Here is a 19,320-nt window from a genome sequence, read left to right as displayed (position 1 = left end):
GACCGGCATGGTGATCAGAAGCATGTTCAACAAGTCAACAAGTCTCTTATTGACTTATTTCAGTTTTCACTTTGAAAGATGCACGTGACAAACTCATGCGCATCAAAAGACGTGCACAGGCAGGCAGGGTCCCAGCAATAGGGTCCTGGCAACAGGCAGGGTCCCGCCCAGCAGCAGAGCCATGAAGAAATTTTCTAGTTGTCTCTTATTGTTACTAATACTGTGTCTGTTTTTATGATTAATGGTGTAAAGTGGTCTTGAATGTCTAGAAAGGTGCCTATAAATAAAACACATTCTTCTTCTTCTTATTATTATTATTATGACTAAAATCAGCAAATAGTTCTATAAAAGAAGCAGAAAAGCACAAGATTCATGAACATCTCTGTTTTAAGCCTTTACAGCACTGAAAAAAATTGAATTTACATTCCCTACAACAGCCGTAAGAGAAAAATGGGACACCATATTAATACTAAACTACATATCTGTAGAAACAGGTACTTAATATGAGAGTAATTTTCAGATTTCGAAAGCCTCCAGGGCTACCAACATCAAAAATACCAGTCAAAATGTCCCGCTCATCTACTCTACTCAGTCAAACAAAAGTGTTTTCAAAGACCAGAAAATAGAATATCTTTAAGAGTCTGTGATGATTCTCTCCATGTCTCCAAGGCTAGCCAAAATAGGTGTATAAAAATTGGGTGCCCCTGAAAATAACAAATAAACCAGTGAATTTACTGCACAGATAATAGGCGTGGAAAAATTCCAGGTTTTAAAAATGTATTTCAGTTTACACTTAAATCTTAATTGCACATAGAATACACGTAACCCAACCATTTAATGTGTTTTCATAAGCTTTTGTTCATATTGCTTTTTGCTTTTTTGGTTTGTTTTGCTTTTTTTCTACAGAGCCTGCAGCCGTTTCTGACATCACAGTTGTGGGAACTACGACTAACCTGTCAGTGAGCTGGAGCCCTGCAACCGGGCAGGTGGTCTCCTACACTGTCCTGCTGTACAGAGACAGCCAGTTGGAGGGAAATGGGTCAGATCTGAGCAACAATACCCTAAAAACGCTGTTTGTGGGCCGGAAACCAGGAGTGCTGTACTGTGTGGTGGTCGTCACCAAAAGCGGACCTTTAGAGAGTAAAAGTTCAAGAATTTGCAACGCAACTTGTGAGTGACATATACATCATGACTTATAAACCTGCTCATACTATATGTACAATATACTACATGCATTTTGTATTTTTAAAATGCCTGTAGTCTTTGCATCAAGTACTAATGAGACAGTATTCCTTCTCCTGTTCAGTTCCCAACCCTCCGGGCCCCATCACGGTAGAGTCGCAGACTGTGAAGTCCATCAACTTTACCTGGCCCTTTCCACAGAACATGGACCAACATCAGAGCAACTTCAGTGTGGCCAGCTTTCCTGGCTTCAATCTGATTGAAAACAACTGGTTCCTGCTGGACAATCTCCAGTCTGGAAGCCCCTACAATATCTCTGTTGTTACTGTAGGAGTGTTTAACTATCAGAGCACAGCAGTGACAACAGAAAACTATACCAGTGAGTGTGAATGGCAGACACAGACCTCATCACAGCAGGGTTGTCGGAAATGTTGTTAGCTTTACCTCAGGGCTGCTTTTTATATTTATTCTCTTTTTTAATTTTACTCACCTTTCTGTCGGTTTTTAGTGTAGATTCCTATTGTATATATTTATCTAAAAATGACATGTTGAAGTTTTGTGGTTTTGGTTATCATAACCATTATTTTTCCTGGACAGTGACATGAAATCATAGTATTTTGTAATAAAAAATTGTACATATAATTTCTCAATTACCATTGATTAACAAATGTTCCATGCGTTTAATTTTAATTTAATTTTACTTCTTTAATCTAAGTTTTATAACAGAATAAAAAATCAGACAGATTCTGATAATTTTTAATTACAGTGACATTATTGAACTGATTTATGAGACAGGTGGTTTTTTTTCTTTATTCAGAAGCACCACTTGATATGTTGTGCAAATAACTACCGACTTTCAAATGCCTTTTTGTAAAATCCCTTATGCCTTTGTGGCTACCCACAGACAGTATATACACTATGCACACATACTTGTTATGTATATCCACTGTATTTCATCTGTCTTGTTTTTCCAGGACCACACCCTGTATCGATGCTGAGAGGGGCAGAAATCACCACAAATGCAGTGACCTTGGTGTGGGAGCAGCGGGAGAGAAAACCTCACTACTCATTTGTGGTGCAGGCCTCCAATGGCTCCATTTTTCATTCCAGCACAGTATCTAACACCACATACACAATCACTGGACTTGTTGCTGGGAGCAACTACAGCTTCACTGTCACTACACAGACAGCAGATGGCACTCAGGCAGCTCCTGTGACAGAGTCCTACTTTACACGTATGTATTCATCCTGTCTCCAGCTCAGATTTTCACTACACGATTATCAGGGCCAAATGAATTCACAATAACAACATTATTGCAAAACTTCTGATACTTACTTGTGATATATTTGCTTAAAAAAAAACAAAAAAAAAAATCATCTTTAACTTGTGTTTGGTCTCATTTTGGCAAATTGATTAAACTGAAAATAGTTGTGTAGGGAGGTGGAGAGAGAGTCTGTAACCATAACTATACAAAAGCATACAATTAACAATCAGCAATCAACAATTAACAAAAATGAAAAGACAATCAGATGAATTGATCAACAAAAGATCCACAAGCCCTAAAATGTACTGTAGATTATTTACACGATATTATCATTGTGTGTAATATTAACATGTTTATTCATTGTCATTTTTTAAAGGTTGAATATATAACATTCATTGCAATTATACTTTACACTGGAGCACCAGCGTCTCAGACCAAAACAAATGCGAGCATCGTTCATTCAATAAGGTTAAAAAGGAAAAGGAAAGCACATCTGAATACAAACTGCTCATGAAATTGTAAAATTAAGCAGTACTGATTGCACATGATTCAAGATTTCAAGATCTCACTTTTTAGATCTTATATTTAATCTGTAATATCAGGGTTATTGTCAGTTGTTGGTATATCGTGACACCCAAATGAGTCCCAAACTAAAACTACAAAACACTTACACAACTTTAGTTTATTTTTATTTCAAATCAAAGTCATTGATAAATTTTACTTATCTTTTCCTTTAACATTAACAGAGCCTGAAACAGTGCAACCCAATATCTCCAGCCAGGGCTCCAATAACTCAATCCTGGTGTCATGGACAAAACCTCCTGGCAAAGTGGAGTATTATCAGGTTCGTCTAAATAGCAGTTCCCGACCAGAGGAGCAAGTGGTGAACACCAACAACACCCACTGGCAGTTTGAGAGCCTGTCTGCTGGAAGGCTTTATTCTGCCAGAGTAATCACATACAGTGGACCTGTTAATGCATCATCTAAAGTTGTCACTAATGCAACTTGTAAGTATGACACAGAATTGTCAGAATTTAAAGTTTTTAAGAGTTTCATATTCAGTTATTCATAATTAATGTAATCAAACAAGTGGTTTTGCAATTTTTCCAGCAAGAAATTGCAGCATCCAATCCAGTTCACTAGTTTTTATTCACTTTATTGGATTTGATTCTGTTGTGACATTGGAATCCACAACAGTTAGCTACTGTTTTTCTTTATCTTTACATGTAGTTTACATGGGTCACCATGTGGTACTAAAGTACAGCTGATGCTCAAATCTTGATGGTGCTTTCATAATTGCTTACATAAGGCTCAATATCAAGAAGAAAAACTGTAGTTTCAATTAAATGAATATTTTGAAGATGTTACTCTGCTCCTTGAAGTTCTCATTCTGTAATTCCACCCCTCACAGTCCCTAATCCTCCTGGGCTGATTGAGATCCTGGCGAAGACAAACCACTCCATTAACATTAGGTGGATGGAAGCTCCTCTGATGACTGGTGCATCATTCCAGTACCGGTTGGATATCACTTCACCCCAGAGAGGAGTTTACATCAGTGGCACCAATACCCAGCATACTTTTGACTCTCTGTTTTCTGGGACTTCCTACAACATATCTGTTGCCACAGTGGGTGCATTGAGTTTTGAGAGTAAGGACGTTCAGATCCACATGGTCACCACAAGTAAGGGTTTTAATTGCGCATGCATGAGCACTTCCCCGTTTCATCTGTACTGTTTAGTAACATTACCATCTCTCAAATCTCTTTGAAACAATCAGAACCGTTCAGCGTGAAGTCTCTCAGGGCCTCTGCAGAAGAGGAGAGCATCATGGTCACGTGGACCAATCCCGACGAATACAAGGAAAGCTATCGTTATCGTGTGACGTGGGATGGCTCGGATGGAAATGAATTTACCACGCAGGAAACTAAGCATAATATCAATCGTCTGGTTCCTGGCACACGCTATAACGTAAAAGTCACTACAGAGACCTCTGATGGAACACGGAGCGATACAGAGCAGATTTCCATCTGCACAAGTATGGTTATAACAATTTGATTCATTTCATACAGAATTAATCAGATATTTTCAAAAAAATTTTGTTTTTCACCTCTGCACAAATGAAAATTGTGAAAAGAAAGCTTATTTTAGGAATGATCTCAGATTAAAAGGAATGTTGCATTCTGAGTTTTAAGATGTTAAAAGGATTTAGTAGCTATGAGTCTTTTGTACAGTCAAACAAATCTAGGTTGAATTTAAAGCAATGGAGAGGAAGACAGTAAAAGTAAATGCAAATATATTTTTGGTCAGTGTTGTTTTAATTTTATAACAATGTTTTTATATTAATTTCCTGACATTCATTTTGTTTTACGCCACAGACGCAAGCCCAGTGAAAGGCTTACATTGTGAAGGTCCAAACACAACAAATGCAGAACTGATCCTGTCCTGGGGCAGTCCCAACGGCCAACACTCTGGCTTCCAGGTCACTTTAAACAATAGCAGCTCCAGAAGCACCTGTTGTAATCATACCGTGTCCAATCTTCATCACAATACTGTATACAACCTGACTGTGGAGACTCTGAGCTGTGGACAACACAGCATTCCTGTGTCTCATCTCTGCAGGACAGGCATCACAAGTATGACATTATTCTTTGTGATCATTATCATTACATATGTTTTAAATAAAACAATAAGTTCTAAGATATCTATATAGCTAGATTTTATGCGTCCTTTTTGTAGATCGATGCTCCGGTCGTTTCAGATGCTCAGCCAGTTTCATTCTAATGCTGTGTATGTGTGTGACATTTTTTAATGTGTAAACTATTATTTTCGCAAAAGGGTTAAAGTAGCAAGCTCAAAACTGCTGCATTTATTCTGTGTACTGTTTTTATTATTACTGTTGTTATTATTGTTGATTACTTTAACAGTTGCAAAATTCCTGCAATTTCCTTTTCTCTTTCATATTTTTTCAAAAGATCCACCCATTCCAAAGGACTATGAGTCTATGGTAATAGTGAGTAAAAAGGAACACAACAAGTTCTTCATTCAGATTGACTCCAGACTGCTGGATAACAGCAATGGGCCCATCACACATGTTGGAGTGCTGGTGACAAATAACCTCCCTGGTAGGTTTCTTCTGTCATTCTAGTCAGTGTCAGGGAGTGATGTAATGATGCTTTTGGGGTCAGGTAACGGAGATCCTTATAAATTAATAGTTTGTTGAATTTCCTGACCTTTCAGCTGACATTTCCAATTGGAGAGAGTATTTGGGGAAGAACTACGAGCAGTGGAAGGCAAAGAAAACTCCAGTCTACCTGGCAACAGTCAGAGAGACCATCTCACAATCACGCAGTACAGAAAACCCTCTGAGCATTGAAATTGGAAATGGAGTCAAATGGAAGGGCTACACTAATGGTGTTCTGGACGCAAGTGGAAAATACCTGTAAGAATGCAAACCACACACAGTAGTAACTTCTCAATGATATAATAATTTGTCGCAGTAAAATAAGATAACCTTCTTCTATGGGTTATTGCTTTATTATTTAAAATCATTGGTGAACATGTTTATAATCTCTTAACTGATTCATGTAATCTAACTGATTTTTTTAACCCTGCAGATATGCTGTTGTGATGTTCACCAATCTGTCTCTGCAAGGCGACTTTGTGAACGGTGAAATCTCACTGGTTTCACGCACAGGCTTTGATCTTGCTGTTGAACTAACAAGGGACCCTGGTACGACATTCAGAATAAAAGTTTTTTTGTCATCAAGTTTCCAGATAATGTGAGGAAATGCTCATTGGCCCATCTTTTGTCATTTTAGCTGTCACTGCCATTGCTGTCGGAGCAACACTCGGAATTTTTTGCTTTCTCTTCATCGTGCTCATTGGCTTCATTATCTACTGGAGAAGGTTTGCCATTGTCATCATTGATGAAACTTGCGATTAAGTCAGTGTGTATGGAACTAAATTCTAACCTCAGGATTTATGTATTGAAGGTTATCCAACAAAGAATCATCAGACATCCAGATTCATTCCTTAAGGTGAGGTTTTTATTTTTACCATATTATTATAAGTTTAATGGACAATTCTTTTTATAACTGTTGAATAACACAGCTTTTTCCTTCTGTTTTTTTCCCCAGAGCCAAAGTGTAAGTATACATCCTTTAAATCATAAATATGATCAGTTCTATCACATATTGTACTTTTTGACAAGAAAAGGCTGAAACATTTTTGTCTAACCTCTGGTGTTCATTTAAGCAGAAGTGTGGCTGTGAGGACGGAGGACTACGAGGCTTACTATAAGAAGCAGAAAGCAGACTCCAACTGTGGCTTTGCTGAGGAGTTTGAGGTGAAACATGAGCTGAAGATTCAAATGCTCCTGATACATAAATTAGTTATTCATAGCAGGCCATTATCGCTTCGAATTTGTTAATCATCATCAGAGCCAATATCCAGTCCAATATATTAGGCAGCTTATTCTTAAAAGATTTACTCATCTGGCTGAATAATGTTGATAACATAATATATGTAAATGTGATAGGCTTTAAGTAATTTCTGCTCATCTCCTTCTCACATTTTACACTTTCACAGTGTAATATATTGAAATAAATCATGATGGATGTAAATGAAAAAAAAAGTTTTCATTTGCTGCAAACATCAGTTTACACCATATCTGATATAGAACAGTGTCAGAATCACAATTAAAAGAAAAATAATTATCATTAGAGACACTGGTCACAATGACCATGAAACTCATAATAAATGGAGATAAAAATTTAGTGTTTGTGCATTGCTTGTTTTGGTTCTGGGCATGTACCTGATTTTAGACTTGAAGTGAGCTTTGCAATCGTCAGTCACACATTTTTTCCTTCCCTTTAAAGGACCTGAAGCTTGTTGGTACAGGTCAGTCGAAAACAAGTGCTCTGACTTTGGACAACAAGCCCAAGAACCGCTACAACAACGTGCTTCCCTGTGAGCCACCTTTACAAATCCACTCTGCTGCTTTCAACATTAACACTCCTCAGTCTTTAAACTATATCTTCACCTATCATACTCTATCTACTACCATGATCTCATTTTAAAAGAACATTTAATCAAAATGATCATCTTTCAATTTCATTTTTACACATAACTGTTTTTTTTTTTTCATTTCATTTCATTTATCCTCTTTTCTCACCTCCTAGATGACTCTTCTAGGGTGAAACTCTCTATTATCCATGGAAGTCCATATGATGACTACATCAATGCTAACTACATCCCGGTGCGTACTGACACTCTTGAAAGCAACTCTATGCTCTCTGTCATTGCTTCAGCATCAGAAAACATCCTTCAGGACTCAATAACCACTCATCCCTTTGCTTAATGCAGAGTTATTTCAGCTATTGCACTCGTCAAGCACTTCAGTGGGTGAATCACTTGAGAATCTTCTAGAAAAATGAACAGGATGGATGTTTGTGTCTCTTTGTGTGGCTGATGTTTCATTTGGCAGGGTTACAACTCCAGGAAGGAATTTATTGCAGCTCAGGGTCCTTTGCCTGTCACAGTGAGTGAGTTCTGGAGGATGGTCTGGGAGAAGAATGTCCAGACTCTGGTCATGCTGACACGCTGTAACGAACAGGGACGAGTGAGTACAAATACAAACACTTTGTCTCCACATGGGAACACTGTGTTCCTATGAACACTGTACTGAGCACTTAGTATCTCAGCCTAAATCAGTAACATATTCTGTGAATACATCCTGCATGTTTTGTATTCGGAAACGTTTTGTATGGGTTGAAGCAAAAAAATAAAATAAAAAAAAAGCCAAATCAATGCATAAGCAGATATTTTCTCTGTGTTAAGTGAATATATATATTTTTAAATTAATACTAAAACAAACAGTGTAGCTGCTGGATCTTCTTCATATTACATGTAAAGCACTGAAAAACTTCCCATTGCTTGACTTTGATGTTAAGTTCCAGTATCTCCCTAAATTTCATGCAACTTGAATACAGATCTTCTGTTGTCTGCAGATGAATTCTGAACACTTGCTGAAAGTTGTTATTCTTTTCCAGATAAAATGTGAACAATACTGGGATTTAGGCACCAAGCACTTTGAAAACATCACTGTTACAACCACCTCTGAAATACCACTTGAAGACTGGACCATCAGGGACTTTGACATTAAAAATGTAAGTGGTGATATGTTACATATGCCAGGAAAAAACACATTTAGTTTGGTATACACGTTCTACAGCCATATCAACTCAGTGAGTGGACAAATAACAACTGTAATTATACAGTACTACCAGTCTGAGTCTGGTGAAAAGGCACATTGCATGAAAGCATGAATCCTTCCAAGCGAGTCAAGGAACTGTGATCTAACTTGGCGTTAATTATAAAACTAATTTCTTGGCATCACAAGCTGTGTCTGGCATTTAATTAATTAATAATTAATTAATGTTGATTTCTCAGCCACAGTTATTTTGAGCTTGTGTGCATGTTCGTCCTTCAGGTAAAAACAGCAGAGACCCGTTCGGTGCGTCACTTCCACTTCACAGCCTGGCCGGATCACGGTGTACCTGAAACTACTGAGCTCCTCATCAGCTTCAGACATCTGGTCAGAGAGCACATGGACCAGTACTCCAGAAACTCTCCTACTGTGGTCCATTGCAGGTCTGACAGTACATGCGCAAACATTTGTTTGCTTTCAGTTCAAAACAGTTTCAGAAAATCATCTAATATTCTGTCTCTGCTCCTCCCTCCTCTGTCTGTGTGTCTGTACTCAGTGCTGGTGTGGGACGCACAGGTACTTTCATAGCCATTGACCGTTTGATCTTCCAGATTGAAAGGGAAAATATTGTAGATGTGTATGGCATCGTCTATGATCTGCGCATGCACCGGCCCCTTATGGTGCAGACAGAGGTAGGACACAGTTGCATCCACTGTGGTTTTTGCTACAGTCTTCCTGCTGGTGTGAGGAGTATGCTGCAGCTCAGTGAACTTTTGTTTTTGATGTCCCTGCAGGATCAGTATGTGTTCCTAAACCAGTGCGCCATGGACATAATCAGAGCAAGAACTGGAACCAATGTGGATCTGATCTACCAAAACACAGCGGCACTCTCCATTTATGAGAACGTAGAACCAAAGAAAGGTTTTCCCAAAAACGGGTACCACAATGCATAGATCTGAGGAGCCACTTGGATCTCCTCCTTGTCTCTTTACTTTAAATGAGAAACTGAACGGACATTTGTAATGGGAACACCTTCAACAGAGTGTGCTGTGTGCAAATTTTTATACCTGTCATACTTTTGTTAAGAATCTAAATAACCATACCAAATGCAAGAAAGCCTCTTGCATTTGGTTATTTATTTGTTAAAAATTCTGAACATTTGATAAAGGAGATGACGCTGTATGGAAATACAATAGTAGACATAATCGGTGACCAAAAATATTTGGATTTTGGATTTATATGTAAATTTCTCTTTGGATCCTTTAATGTAGATTTTAGTATCGCTCAGTTGATTTTTGTGTTCTGCTTGTTTTCCACTGTATTTGACTTACTGATATATTTTGACATTTCTTGCTCAGGTAATATGTTGGATGCTGTATAGGTATTATTACAGACACGCTCGACAAAGAAAACCTTGGAACTGCACCCTTGGAATTCCCTTGTACATTAAAGTTGCATTGGTATGAATACTGTGTGCCTTTTAGAAACCTGTTATGGTTTAATACCAACAGGTGGCACTCCTTGCTCCTCACACCCTATTACCTCCTTGTCACAGGAACCTTAAGATTAAGTTTGTCAATATATACATATATATATTTAGTGACGTTTGATCATCCAGCCAATTCTTTTGCACCTCTTCAGCCAATTTGAACTGTGCAATGCCTTTTAATGAAGGAGTTCTGTTTGTCCTTGTTTGTTACAGAGAGTTTTTGTATTTGTATGCACTGTGGTGAATAATGCACTGGATGCATATGCCTTTCTACACTGTTCACATTTTTAAATTGTATAAAGATTTTTATTTTCTATCATTATCAGTGATTACATCTTGGCCAGTGCTTTGTGAAACTGATTGTGACACTTTGCTTTTCATCCAGTGATTGATTGTTACAGTTCCACTTTAATATTTTAATATTAAAGAGATGGGTCATATTAAACGGTTAACAGCTCAGGAACTCAAGCTGAACATTTTACTAGGAGGTATGGTGTTAGAAAACCCATACTGCTCCAGTATGTACTTAGGAAATCTTAGAGGTCACATTCATGATGTTTTTTTGTTCATGTCCTTTTCCTCTTCATTGTACATTCCTTGAAGAAACGACAATGTTATGTCACTTCCTGCTGTATATCTGGTCTATCTATGGACATTTCCTGTGATGTTACAATCACCAGGAGGAGCACAAGCATTATTTTCAGCTTCTAAAGGGCACACTTTTCCATGAGGCAGGTACGTTTTTGTTGTTGTTGTTTGTTATTTTTAAGTCAATTGTTGTGCGTGGTTGGCCTGAAGATATTTTTAAGGTTGTTTTATTGTTACTGTATCATAATGTACTTACTGATTGAAAGCACTTGTGTTTCTGATGTAAACAAGAATAGGAAATATTTGCCTGGTTTAAGGAAATTTTTAAATGCTTTTGAAGATGCTTGCTGGTACAATGCAATAATGTAAAAGGAGCAAGGAGCATTTATTCTCTGTATACCCTCGGATCTGTAAAACAAAATGGGATTAAATATGTCATTACATTTAACCACGTAGATGGCTCTGTGGTGTGTGTGTGCGCGCGTGCGTGAATCGGTGTGTAAGCGAGTGCGGCTACACTTCTCCTTACTCTCACAAATATTAGCAGTTACTATCATGATTTTTGATGCAAAAAATCTCCAAGCTGATTTCACTCTGAATGCGCTAGTTTTGTATTGTGTAACATTTCACAAGCTAATACATTACAAAACATACAGTGTGACAGCTGAAAGGGACACCGCATTGCTGACAAATTCATTACGCCAATAGTTTCTGAACATGGAACAAACAATAGAGCAAACAATAGAAAATGCTGCAGAGGGGGACTGAGCTGGCACCCCTCTATTCATTATACAGAGCTACCTTGAGGTTGCATGTAGCTAAGTGCACCTCAAAAGATGAATAAAGAATGCAGTTTATGTTTTTGTTTTTTTCTCATGAGGGAAAAGCTTTTTACACAGAGGCTTCAAAAAGTTCTAATTTTACAGCTCACATCAGGCCTCCACTCAGGGGATGTTGTACAATATGGAGGTGTTTTTAAGAGCAATCATTTTCACACAGTACAGCACACTCCTGTCTTGGTGGTAATAGAAGACTTTATCAGCATGTCAGCTACGGTAAGCTTGGTATTCTCTCATCTTACGCAAGTATGTCCTCCTCCCCCTTCCCCCATTTCTCCATCTTTCCCCTCTACGCCTCCTCATCATCCTTGCTTCATGTCTCTCAGATCCAAAAGTTGGATCTAAAAATAGATTATGAGTCTGAATGCCTCTTTCTAGTTTCTTGAGCTCGCTGAAATAAAAAGTATCCGGAGAGCTGGACTTGTTATTACAGCAATACAATCTGCAAATATCAAATTAAAATAGAACAAGAGATAACTGGGTGATCCAAATTTAATGATGAGCTCAAATGCTTATGTGCCAGTAAATCCATCGTAATGGATTATGAAAGGATTTTTCAGCTCCTGATTGAGGTGACAATAGTTTTTGGTTTTTTTTAGCTGTCTTTGAGAGAATTAAAAACAGTCTGAGAATGAGGATTTGTGCCCTATCACAGTAAGTGGAGGAACACCCAAACAGAGGTCTTGCCTTGACCTTCTTCGGGTTAAAGCCTGTGAAGTTTACGCTGTAGCCCTATGAAGGCTTTCAGACTAACACTACAAGGAGTCTGCTGCATGTGTTGCTGTTTATGTCTGGCCAGCAGTACAATATTACCATGTTTGTGTAATTTCATTTATATTTTATGTCATAATAGATAATATGGACATTTAGGCTGTAGTAATATGCAATAAAGGCACAATGGTCTAGTACATTAAAACAAAGAGTTTTGAGGTTTTTGTATTTTATCAAGTCCAGTCACTGTCAAACATTTTCTGAGGAATGCTTCAGCTGAGCATCTTGAAGGTTTCCAGTTTTGGTTTGAGGGGATAACATTTTGAATCATTAATTTAATCAATTAGTTTGTTAATAAACTAACAAATGTATTAGTTTATAGTTATTGCTCTGTCCTTTATCATGACATATGTATGATGATGTTTGTTCTTGTAAGCAGCAGGAGGGAAGTAACAAGGGAACTACAACTCCTGAACTTAGATATAATTTTGACACACTCCTTTATTAATTTAAATATGTTTATTTTTCTTTGACTTATTACTTATGCTTCTCAAAGTGTGGTTACTAATTACATTACACATTTAGATTTTTCATTGGAAACATATCATCATCTTATAAAAACAATGCATTATTACAGGTTAAAGGAATCAAGGGTATGTTAAACACTTCGCACACAAACACAAATCGGCTCCACCTCAACCAATTTAAACAGTAAAACGTAACTTATATGTTAATGCCCCAGCAATAATAATCCAGTAAAATGAGATTTATAACAATGGTAGAGCCATTGTGCGGCCTAATGAATACTTTTACTTTTGATACTTTATTTACATTCTGCTCATAATGGTTCTGTACTTTTCCTTGACGAAATAAAAAATAATAATCTCTAGTTTACGCATCCGCAATACAGTACCATGCAGCAGGTGTTATACGCTGCTGCGGCCACAGGGGTCGCCACGGCACCCTAGTAGCAGTCAGCATCCAGATGAACCGCAGCAGGAGGATCCACTCCACTCCACACTCTCCATGTTGCAACTTCTCCTCCAGCCGACTCCCACCAGCCGCCACAGCCCGCCCGCTGTCCCCCCCCATACAACCCAGCTGTCTTACTCAGCCCCGTGCTTTGACGCTGGACTGGTTCGGAAGCTCAGAAACAACTGTATGAGCGCCACGTTGACGAACATAGAGTAAGTTTACATCTAACCGCTGTCTTTATACACCACGTCAACGCGGTGAGAAAGATAACTTGCTATTTTTAGTAAACGTTTCTTCTGTTTCTTCAACTAACGTATGTTTTATGTGCTAACTTAGGCTAGCTAGCGGAGCTCTGGTCGCATTAACTGGCAACTCGAAAGAGAAACATTTGCCTTTTTCCAGGATCCACACGGTGGTTTTGAGCATCATAACGTCGCAGTATTTGGAGGAATTTGGTCAGTGGTGGTATGAACGTTATTTGTGTATGTGTGTTTGGCGTGTCGTCTGGCTGGGTAGTGGCTAACGTTACAAGCTAGCTGCATAAAGTAAACCCTCATCACCACGTTAGCAGACCATGCCCCATGCGGCTGCGGCTTGGCTGTCACTTGTTTGCATGGCAACCATGAACCTAAGCGATGTTTAGGGTGGCGGGGACAAGCAAGGGCAAGTGCATCTGAATGATGATCTGTAAATTCAGAAATGGATAAAAATGAATACCTGAATTTATCGCGTGTGACAGAGCATTCATCAGAGGGATAACCAGAGCCTTTCAAGGTACTTCCAAATAGCCTCCATTACTCAAAGGATAGACATAGACATTACGTGTTGCATGCAATATGTAACGTTAATACATAATGCAGTGTGGCACTATAAATAAATTGAAAGGAGAGGCTTATAGACATTTAAATGTCACATATACAGTATGAAGTATAGGCTGAGAGAGCACGGTTCCAGTTCAGTGTTGCTGTTGTAACACCAAAGCTGTAACCTTTGCATGTGTTTACTACCAGCACATTATGACTGTCAACAGCCTTTTGTGCGGAGACCCCTCTCAATGATAGTTAGAACATTAGGTTGTTTTTTTCAGTAGATTAAACAGCATTTTTCTTTTTAGTTTCTTTTTCTAGTTTAGTTCTTTTGATAAGAACTGATAAATGACCAGTATCTGCTTATTCCAGACATATGGCTGGCATATACCAGGGTATATGTTTGCTGCTACATGTAAATGCAATACAGAATTGTTTAAATACATCTGAGGTGATTTAAAAACTGCAAAATATCTTGATCAGTACATGTCAAGGTCACAATTTTTACAGTATTTTTAAGTAGTTTGGGGGATCCTTATTGAAATTATTGATGTTATGATTATGAAAAACACTATCGAACGCAGTATCCAGTGGTCAGATTTTTCTTACTGACACACTTACATTGGTGTCAACATTAAATATCCAGTATGGGTTGGGCTACACTTGTGATACTTGAGTTTGATGAGATGATGACTGAATGTGGAGATTTTACAGTACCACTTTGGCTCATGTGTCTTTGTCTGTTCCTTGTGTAGACAGAAGAGCTCATCATCTTTAATCGTGTGATATTAGGTGGAGTTGGGCTTTACTGGAGATGGGAATAGCCCAGAAGTACACTTTAGTTATTAGTTAAAAGGGTTACTGGAATGTGTTGTTAAAAATACTGAAAAAGAAAATCTTAAGAGAAAGCAGTCTAAATACAAACAGAGATGATTACCAGAATGCTAGAAGAGAAATGTTAGGTGATATTTAGGAAAATTGCAGTTGAGTGAGAAAAGACAGTCTGTCTCTTGTTCCCCACTTTGTCTTTTATGTCAGAGCTCTGCAAAATCCTTGTTTACTTAGTTGTCTCTGTGATCTGTCTGGACTTGCAGTTTGCTCCATCTTTCTGTGTGGGTTATACAGAATAATGAAGGCGTGATATTGGGTATTAGGATTCTCTGTCAGACTGACACTGGACCAAAATTGATCCCATATTGAATGACCACTAAATGTCAGACTGCAAGTGGGGTCAGTAGCAGACATGGTAACATATCGGTATTTGAAGGCCATTAATACTGTGTGGCCATTGGAAATAGGTCATGAGATCAATCGCTACAGACACTATTCCTGTTTATATATCTGGTTTTGATCAGCTGTATTAGGGGTCATCAACTACTTTTGTACGGGTCAAATTTCCCAAGCTGACAGTGTGGTGGCTAGACCTTCAAATGAAAAAAATTAGGCCTCAATTATTATAATTATTTTGTTTATTATTACTATTGTTTCGCCTGTTATTGTGTAATAATTTCACTTTCTTACAACATTGTTATTTTCTGAATGTATTAATATTCTGCAAGCTGGATGTGGCCCACAGGTTGCCAGTTGACAATCATTGCTTTAAATAATCTGTCTGATGTCCTTCATTAGATTGAGATTTAATCCTCTGTAACCAAACAAATCAACATCTATTCTATTTTCTCCTCTGAGTTTTTCTATGTTAGCTTTTATTATGATGGGAGGTTTTCTGTGCTGATCTGTTAACACCCAAAATCTAGTCATGCCATGTGACAGTCTACCTTGCACTAATCAGGTGGGGATATTTAATGGTGTTGGTCCCTAAGCCTATCAACTAGAACTGTGGCTTTGCACTGCATGTGAATGACAAATGGGAGAGAGTAGTCGTGAAAGAAGGAAAGAGAAGAAGGTGATGAGAAAGTGAAGAGCTGATTCTATGGGTGGTTAGTGCCGTTGTTTTTATCACTGCTTTTTCTAGCAGGAAGACACAGCAACAGATGTCCCAACTTTCCCGCTGTGCTGTGAGGAATACTCATGTCCGACCACATACTGTAGATCTGACCATATAGGACAGTGATCACGAACTGGTGGCCTGTGGGCCACATCCGGCCGTTCCAACTGGCCCCCAGGATATTAATAAATTCAGAAAATGCATGCATCTGACACTCACCAGAAGAAGAGGGCCAATAATTTAGTTTGCAAACTGCTGACAACGAACCAAAAAGTCTTTAATACATAATTCATACATTCTACGGAATGAGATTATTCTCCAACTCCATCCTCTCTACTTTGTGGACCCATCGTCAGCCTGCTGGGTTCTCATTCTGGCAGAGCTGACAGTAGCGCATTGGCTGGAGGACAGGAGAATCACTAAGCTTGTCTATTAGACACAAGAGGTGTCACTTGTGTTTGTTTTCATTGGCCACCTGTTCTATTGAATCACAAACAAATAGGGAGTGGGTTTTGTATTGAGCACTGACTGCCACCACAGAGGCCACCAGTTAGTACCAAGTTGTCATTAGGGGTTTCACATGTTTTGTAGGAGTCTGTTCATACTGATAAAGCCTAATAAAAATAACATAAGAGAACATTTATTTACTGTACATTCTATCACTGGTTATTGTGAACTTTAACACTAAGACTTTTCTTTTTACAGCAAATGTTTATAATTTCCAAATATTAGATATTGGTCCCCATGAATACTAACAATTGGTATTGGTAAAAGCTGGGTTGTGTCCTGTTTGGAAGTGTGAAAGTATAGAGAGACAGGAAACACAGAGAAATAATGAAATCATGTGACAAAGGGGACCTTTCTGGTCAAGATCTGGAAAGAGATGGCAAACTTTTTACCGGGATTCCTATTCATTCAACAAGTTGGAGCGTCACTGCCTTCAGTTTAGCACCGTTGTATGTGTGCATGTTGTATCAGACTTGTGATGAATTTTATTATATGTCCGACATCATGTTTCAGATTAGGGCCTTGTGTGTTAACAGGGCCTTGACTGTAAGCTGACTGTTGTGAGTTGTTGTCATGCCATTATGTAGATTCTGCTGCCTCTTGTTCAATATTCAACTGTGCATTTGGTGTGGGTCTCATCACTGACATGCATTGCCATGGCCATGCGTTAATGGTGACAGCCACAAGATGATGATTCATTTTGAATCAGTGTAAGAAGAGAGAACATCATGTCACTTCACACTCTTTAAAAGCAGTCTTTACTAAACAAACTTTGATTGCATTTGTCAATACTTGACAGGTATAAAAAAATCCTCCTAGTAATTTTCCAAAGCCCTGTAATTTATTTGTATCTGACAACACTGGAAGTTCCTACTGTAGCGTTTGATAAGTGACTCAGAGCTGTTCCAGTTCCCCATAGATGTAAATGCTTTCCCCAACATTAAGTGGGGGAATCTAGGCTAATACTGCTCCATATTGAATTTGTGTCTCTGCCCCCAGAGAGCAAGTGCACTTTTAGCAGCCTCTGTTGTGCCAAGATTCGCTTTGCCTCCCATGGTCTTGGAGATTTTTTTCTCTTCCAAGTTTTTTCTTTTTTGTTTTTTTTTTTACAGCTGTAAGTTGGCCTTTATGTCTAAATGGGTCTCTTTCTCACAGAATGTCACTTTTTCTTCCCAGAGAAAACTTACACAATATGGCATTGTTGACACTTTCTAAGTTATGATATAAACTATATAGACATTGGGGCACCTGACCATTACACCAGCTTGGACTTAAATAACATTACATTATAAATACACAGACACACTTTTTAAGACATCCGAAACCATATTTATGACTTGGTTACAACTTTTTTGCTATGTAAGTGAAAACCAGTTTTTGTGATTATGAAATTTTCATGCACATTGAAGAGTACTGTTAATGTTATTTGCATAGTTTCTGATATTACTTAAAGGCTAATACTTTTTGTCTCTTCAGTTTTTTTATTGCCATTTTCTTACTATTAGCCTAAACTACTATCCAAAAAATTTGGGCCTTTTAACTGCATATTGGCCTGATGATATACCCAGTGCTGTTTTCCTGTGTGGGCCCATATTATCTCCTACTTGTACACTCTGAAATGCCTGCTGAAGTGGGGTCACTTGCAACAATCTGTGTTTTTGTTTTTTACATAATAGCAAAAAACATTCTGAAAATATTTTGTTAAGTGTTCAACTGCCTTTTAAAATGCATAGATATCTTAAGATCTTAGTTTTACAGAATTTCATTTCACAGACATTTTTTTGCATCTTTATTCTTTGAAACGTAAAGGAAAGTTCTGTATATCACTTTTCCTCGTTCTCTGTCTCTTGCTTACTATAGCCATCACACACACACAGATTTAGAGTTTCCGACTAACCTTGTGAACTGTTGATTTTTGTTCTTGGGATGCTGGGTAGCTGGTGTATGTATTTATAGCGCAGGTTTAACACCCCAGATCCACTGCTCTTTTTACAGAGACGGTAGCTGCCACAGCGCTCTCACGGTAACTAGCGCCTCTGCAATCAATATCAACCTCTCACTCATCTCTAGCTTAATGTATGGAGCTTCTGCTTGTGTAAATGCTGCCAGCTTTACCCACTACCCAGTATTTTTACTTTAGGAAAAGAACTGTAGGTGCAGTTACAAAACTTAATGTAAATGCCACAAAACTATAAGAAAAAAACATGTTTACAGCTTCTGGATTTATATGATACATGGTTGCATGTTTTATCTACATGGAATCCATACATTGTTGTGTTATAATATGATAGGAGTATTCAGATTGAGAGTTGATGCTATGCTAACTTTTAATTTGTTTATTTTGTTTTGATATAATCCTGTATAGTAATCACCAATTTTGCAAATTACTTACTGTACAAGTGTGAGGCAGTGGCACATATGTCACAATCACAACATTTGTTTTAAAGTTCTTTCTGAATAGCAGACGTTCCAATGGGACTTTATCGATGCTTAAAATCTGCAGTTTCAAGAGATAAACTGCAGCATCTGTGTTGAATTTACAGCAGGGTTGTTGTAGTTTTAACATCCTTTTATTACATTGAGTGTTCGTTGTATTATGAAAGATGTGCCGCTGAGAAGCTTGATTACGTCATGGTTTTAGCATCAGCCTGTTAAAGCCCTCTTTGGTGGGTCATCATGCTGCTCTGTGCACACTCTGTCAGATTGGCTCTAATTTTTGGCATCTGCACACTGATGCTTTCATGTCATGGCATTTAATTGATTACAGACAAATCAGTTCATTTAATGTAAAACTTTGCTTTCC

General features: G+C 38.1%; 2 protein-coding genes across 20 annotated transcripts in view; both read left to right on the top strand.

Moving 5' to 3' along the window:
- The window catches only part of LOC124061476 (receptor-type tyrosine-protein phosphatase eta-like), a 46,108-nt gene extending 34,929 nt beyond the window's left edge, over positions 1–11,179 (top strand). For all 16 annotated transcript variants that reach the window (XM_046393316.1, XM_046393315.1, XM_046393320.1 and 13 more), the window contains 21 exons: positions 907–1,170; positions 1,307–1,561; positions 2,157–2,417; positions 3,194–3,454; positions 3,859–4,128; positions 4,224–4,481; positions 4,822–5,079; positions 5,419–5,568; positions 5,684–5,885; positions 6,061–6,176; positions 6,265–6,352; positions 6,439–6,483; positions 6,583–6,591; positions 6,704–6,791; positions 7,324–7,414; positions 7,627–7,703; positions 7,932–8,066; positions 8,497–8,613; positions 8,937–9,097; positions 9,211–9,346; positions 9,449–11,179. In XM_046393316.1, the coding sequence (XP_046249272.1) occupies positions 907–1,170; positions 1,307–1,561; positions 2,157–2,417; positions 3,194–3,454; positions 3,859–4,128; positions 4,224–4,481; positions 4,822–5,079; positions 5,419–5,568; positions 5,684–5,885; positions 6,061–6,176; positions 6,265–6,352; positions 6,439–6,483; positions 6,583–6,591; positions 6,704–6,791; positions 7,324–7,414; positions 7,627–7,703; positions 7,932–8,066; positions 8,497–8,613; positions 8,937–9,097; positions 9,211–9,346; positions 9,449–9,607 (3,401 nt within the window). In that variant the 3' untranslated portion in view covers positions 9,608–11,179. The remainder of the gene's footprint in view (positions 1–906; positions 1,171–1,306; positions 1,562–2,156; positions 2,418–3,193; positions 3,455–3,858; positions 4,129–4,223; positions 4,482–4,821; positions 5,080–5,418; positions 5,569–5,683; positions 5,886–6,060; positions 6,177–6,264; positions 6,353–6,438; positions 6,484–6,582; positions 6,592–6,703; positions 6,792–7,323; positions 7,415–7,626; positions 7,704–7,931; positions 8,067–8,496; positions 8,614–8,936; positions 9,098–9,210; positions 9,347–9,448) is intronic.
- Positions 11,180–13,254: 2,075 nt separating this feature from the next.
- Positions 13,255–19,320, top strand: part of osbpl5 (oxysterol binding protein-like 5) — a 42,647-nt gene continuing 36,581 nt past the window's right edge. For 3 of the 4 annotated variants that reach the window (XM_046393518.1, XM_046393515.1, XM_046393516.1), the window contains exon 1: positions 13,256–13,468. The gene's annotated coding sequence lies outside the window, so the exon portion shown is untranslated. Of the gene's footprint in view, positions 13,469–19,320 lie in introns of all 4 variants that reach the window. The other variant, XM_046393513.1, reaches the window with a different exon arrangement.

Source organism: Scatophagus argus, chromosome 7 (genome assembly GCF_020382885.2).
Source record: "Scatophagus argus isolate fScaArg1 chromosome 7, fScaArg1.pri, whole genome shotgun sequence".
NCBI lineage: Eukaryota > Metazoa > Chordata > Actinopteri > Scatophagidae > Scatophagus > Scatophagus argus.
This window is presented reverse-complemented; position numbering and strand designations above follow the sequence as displayed.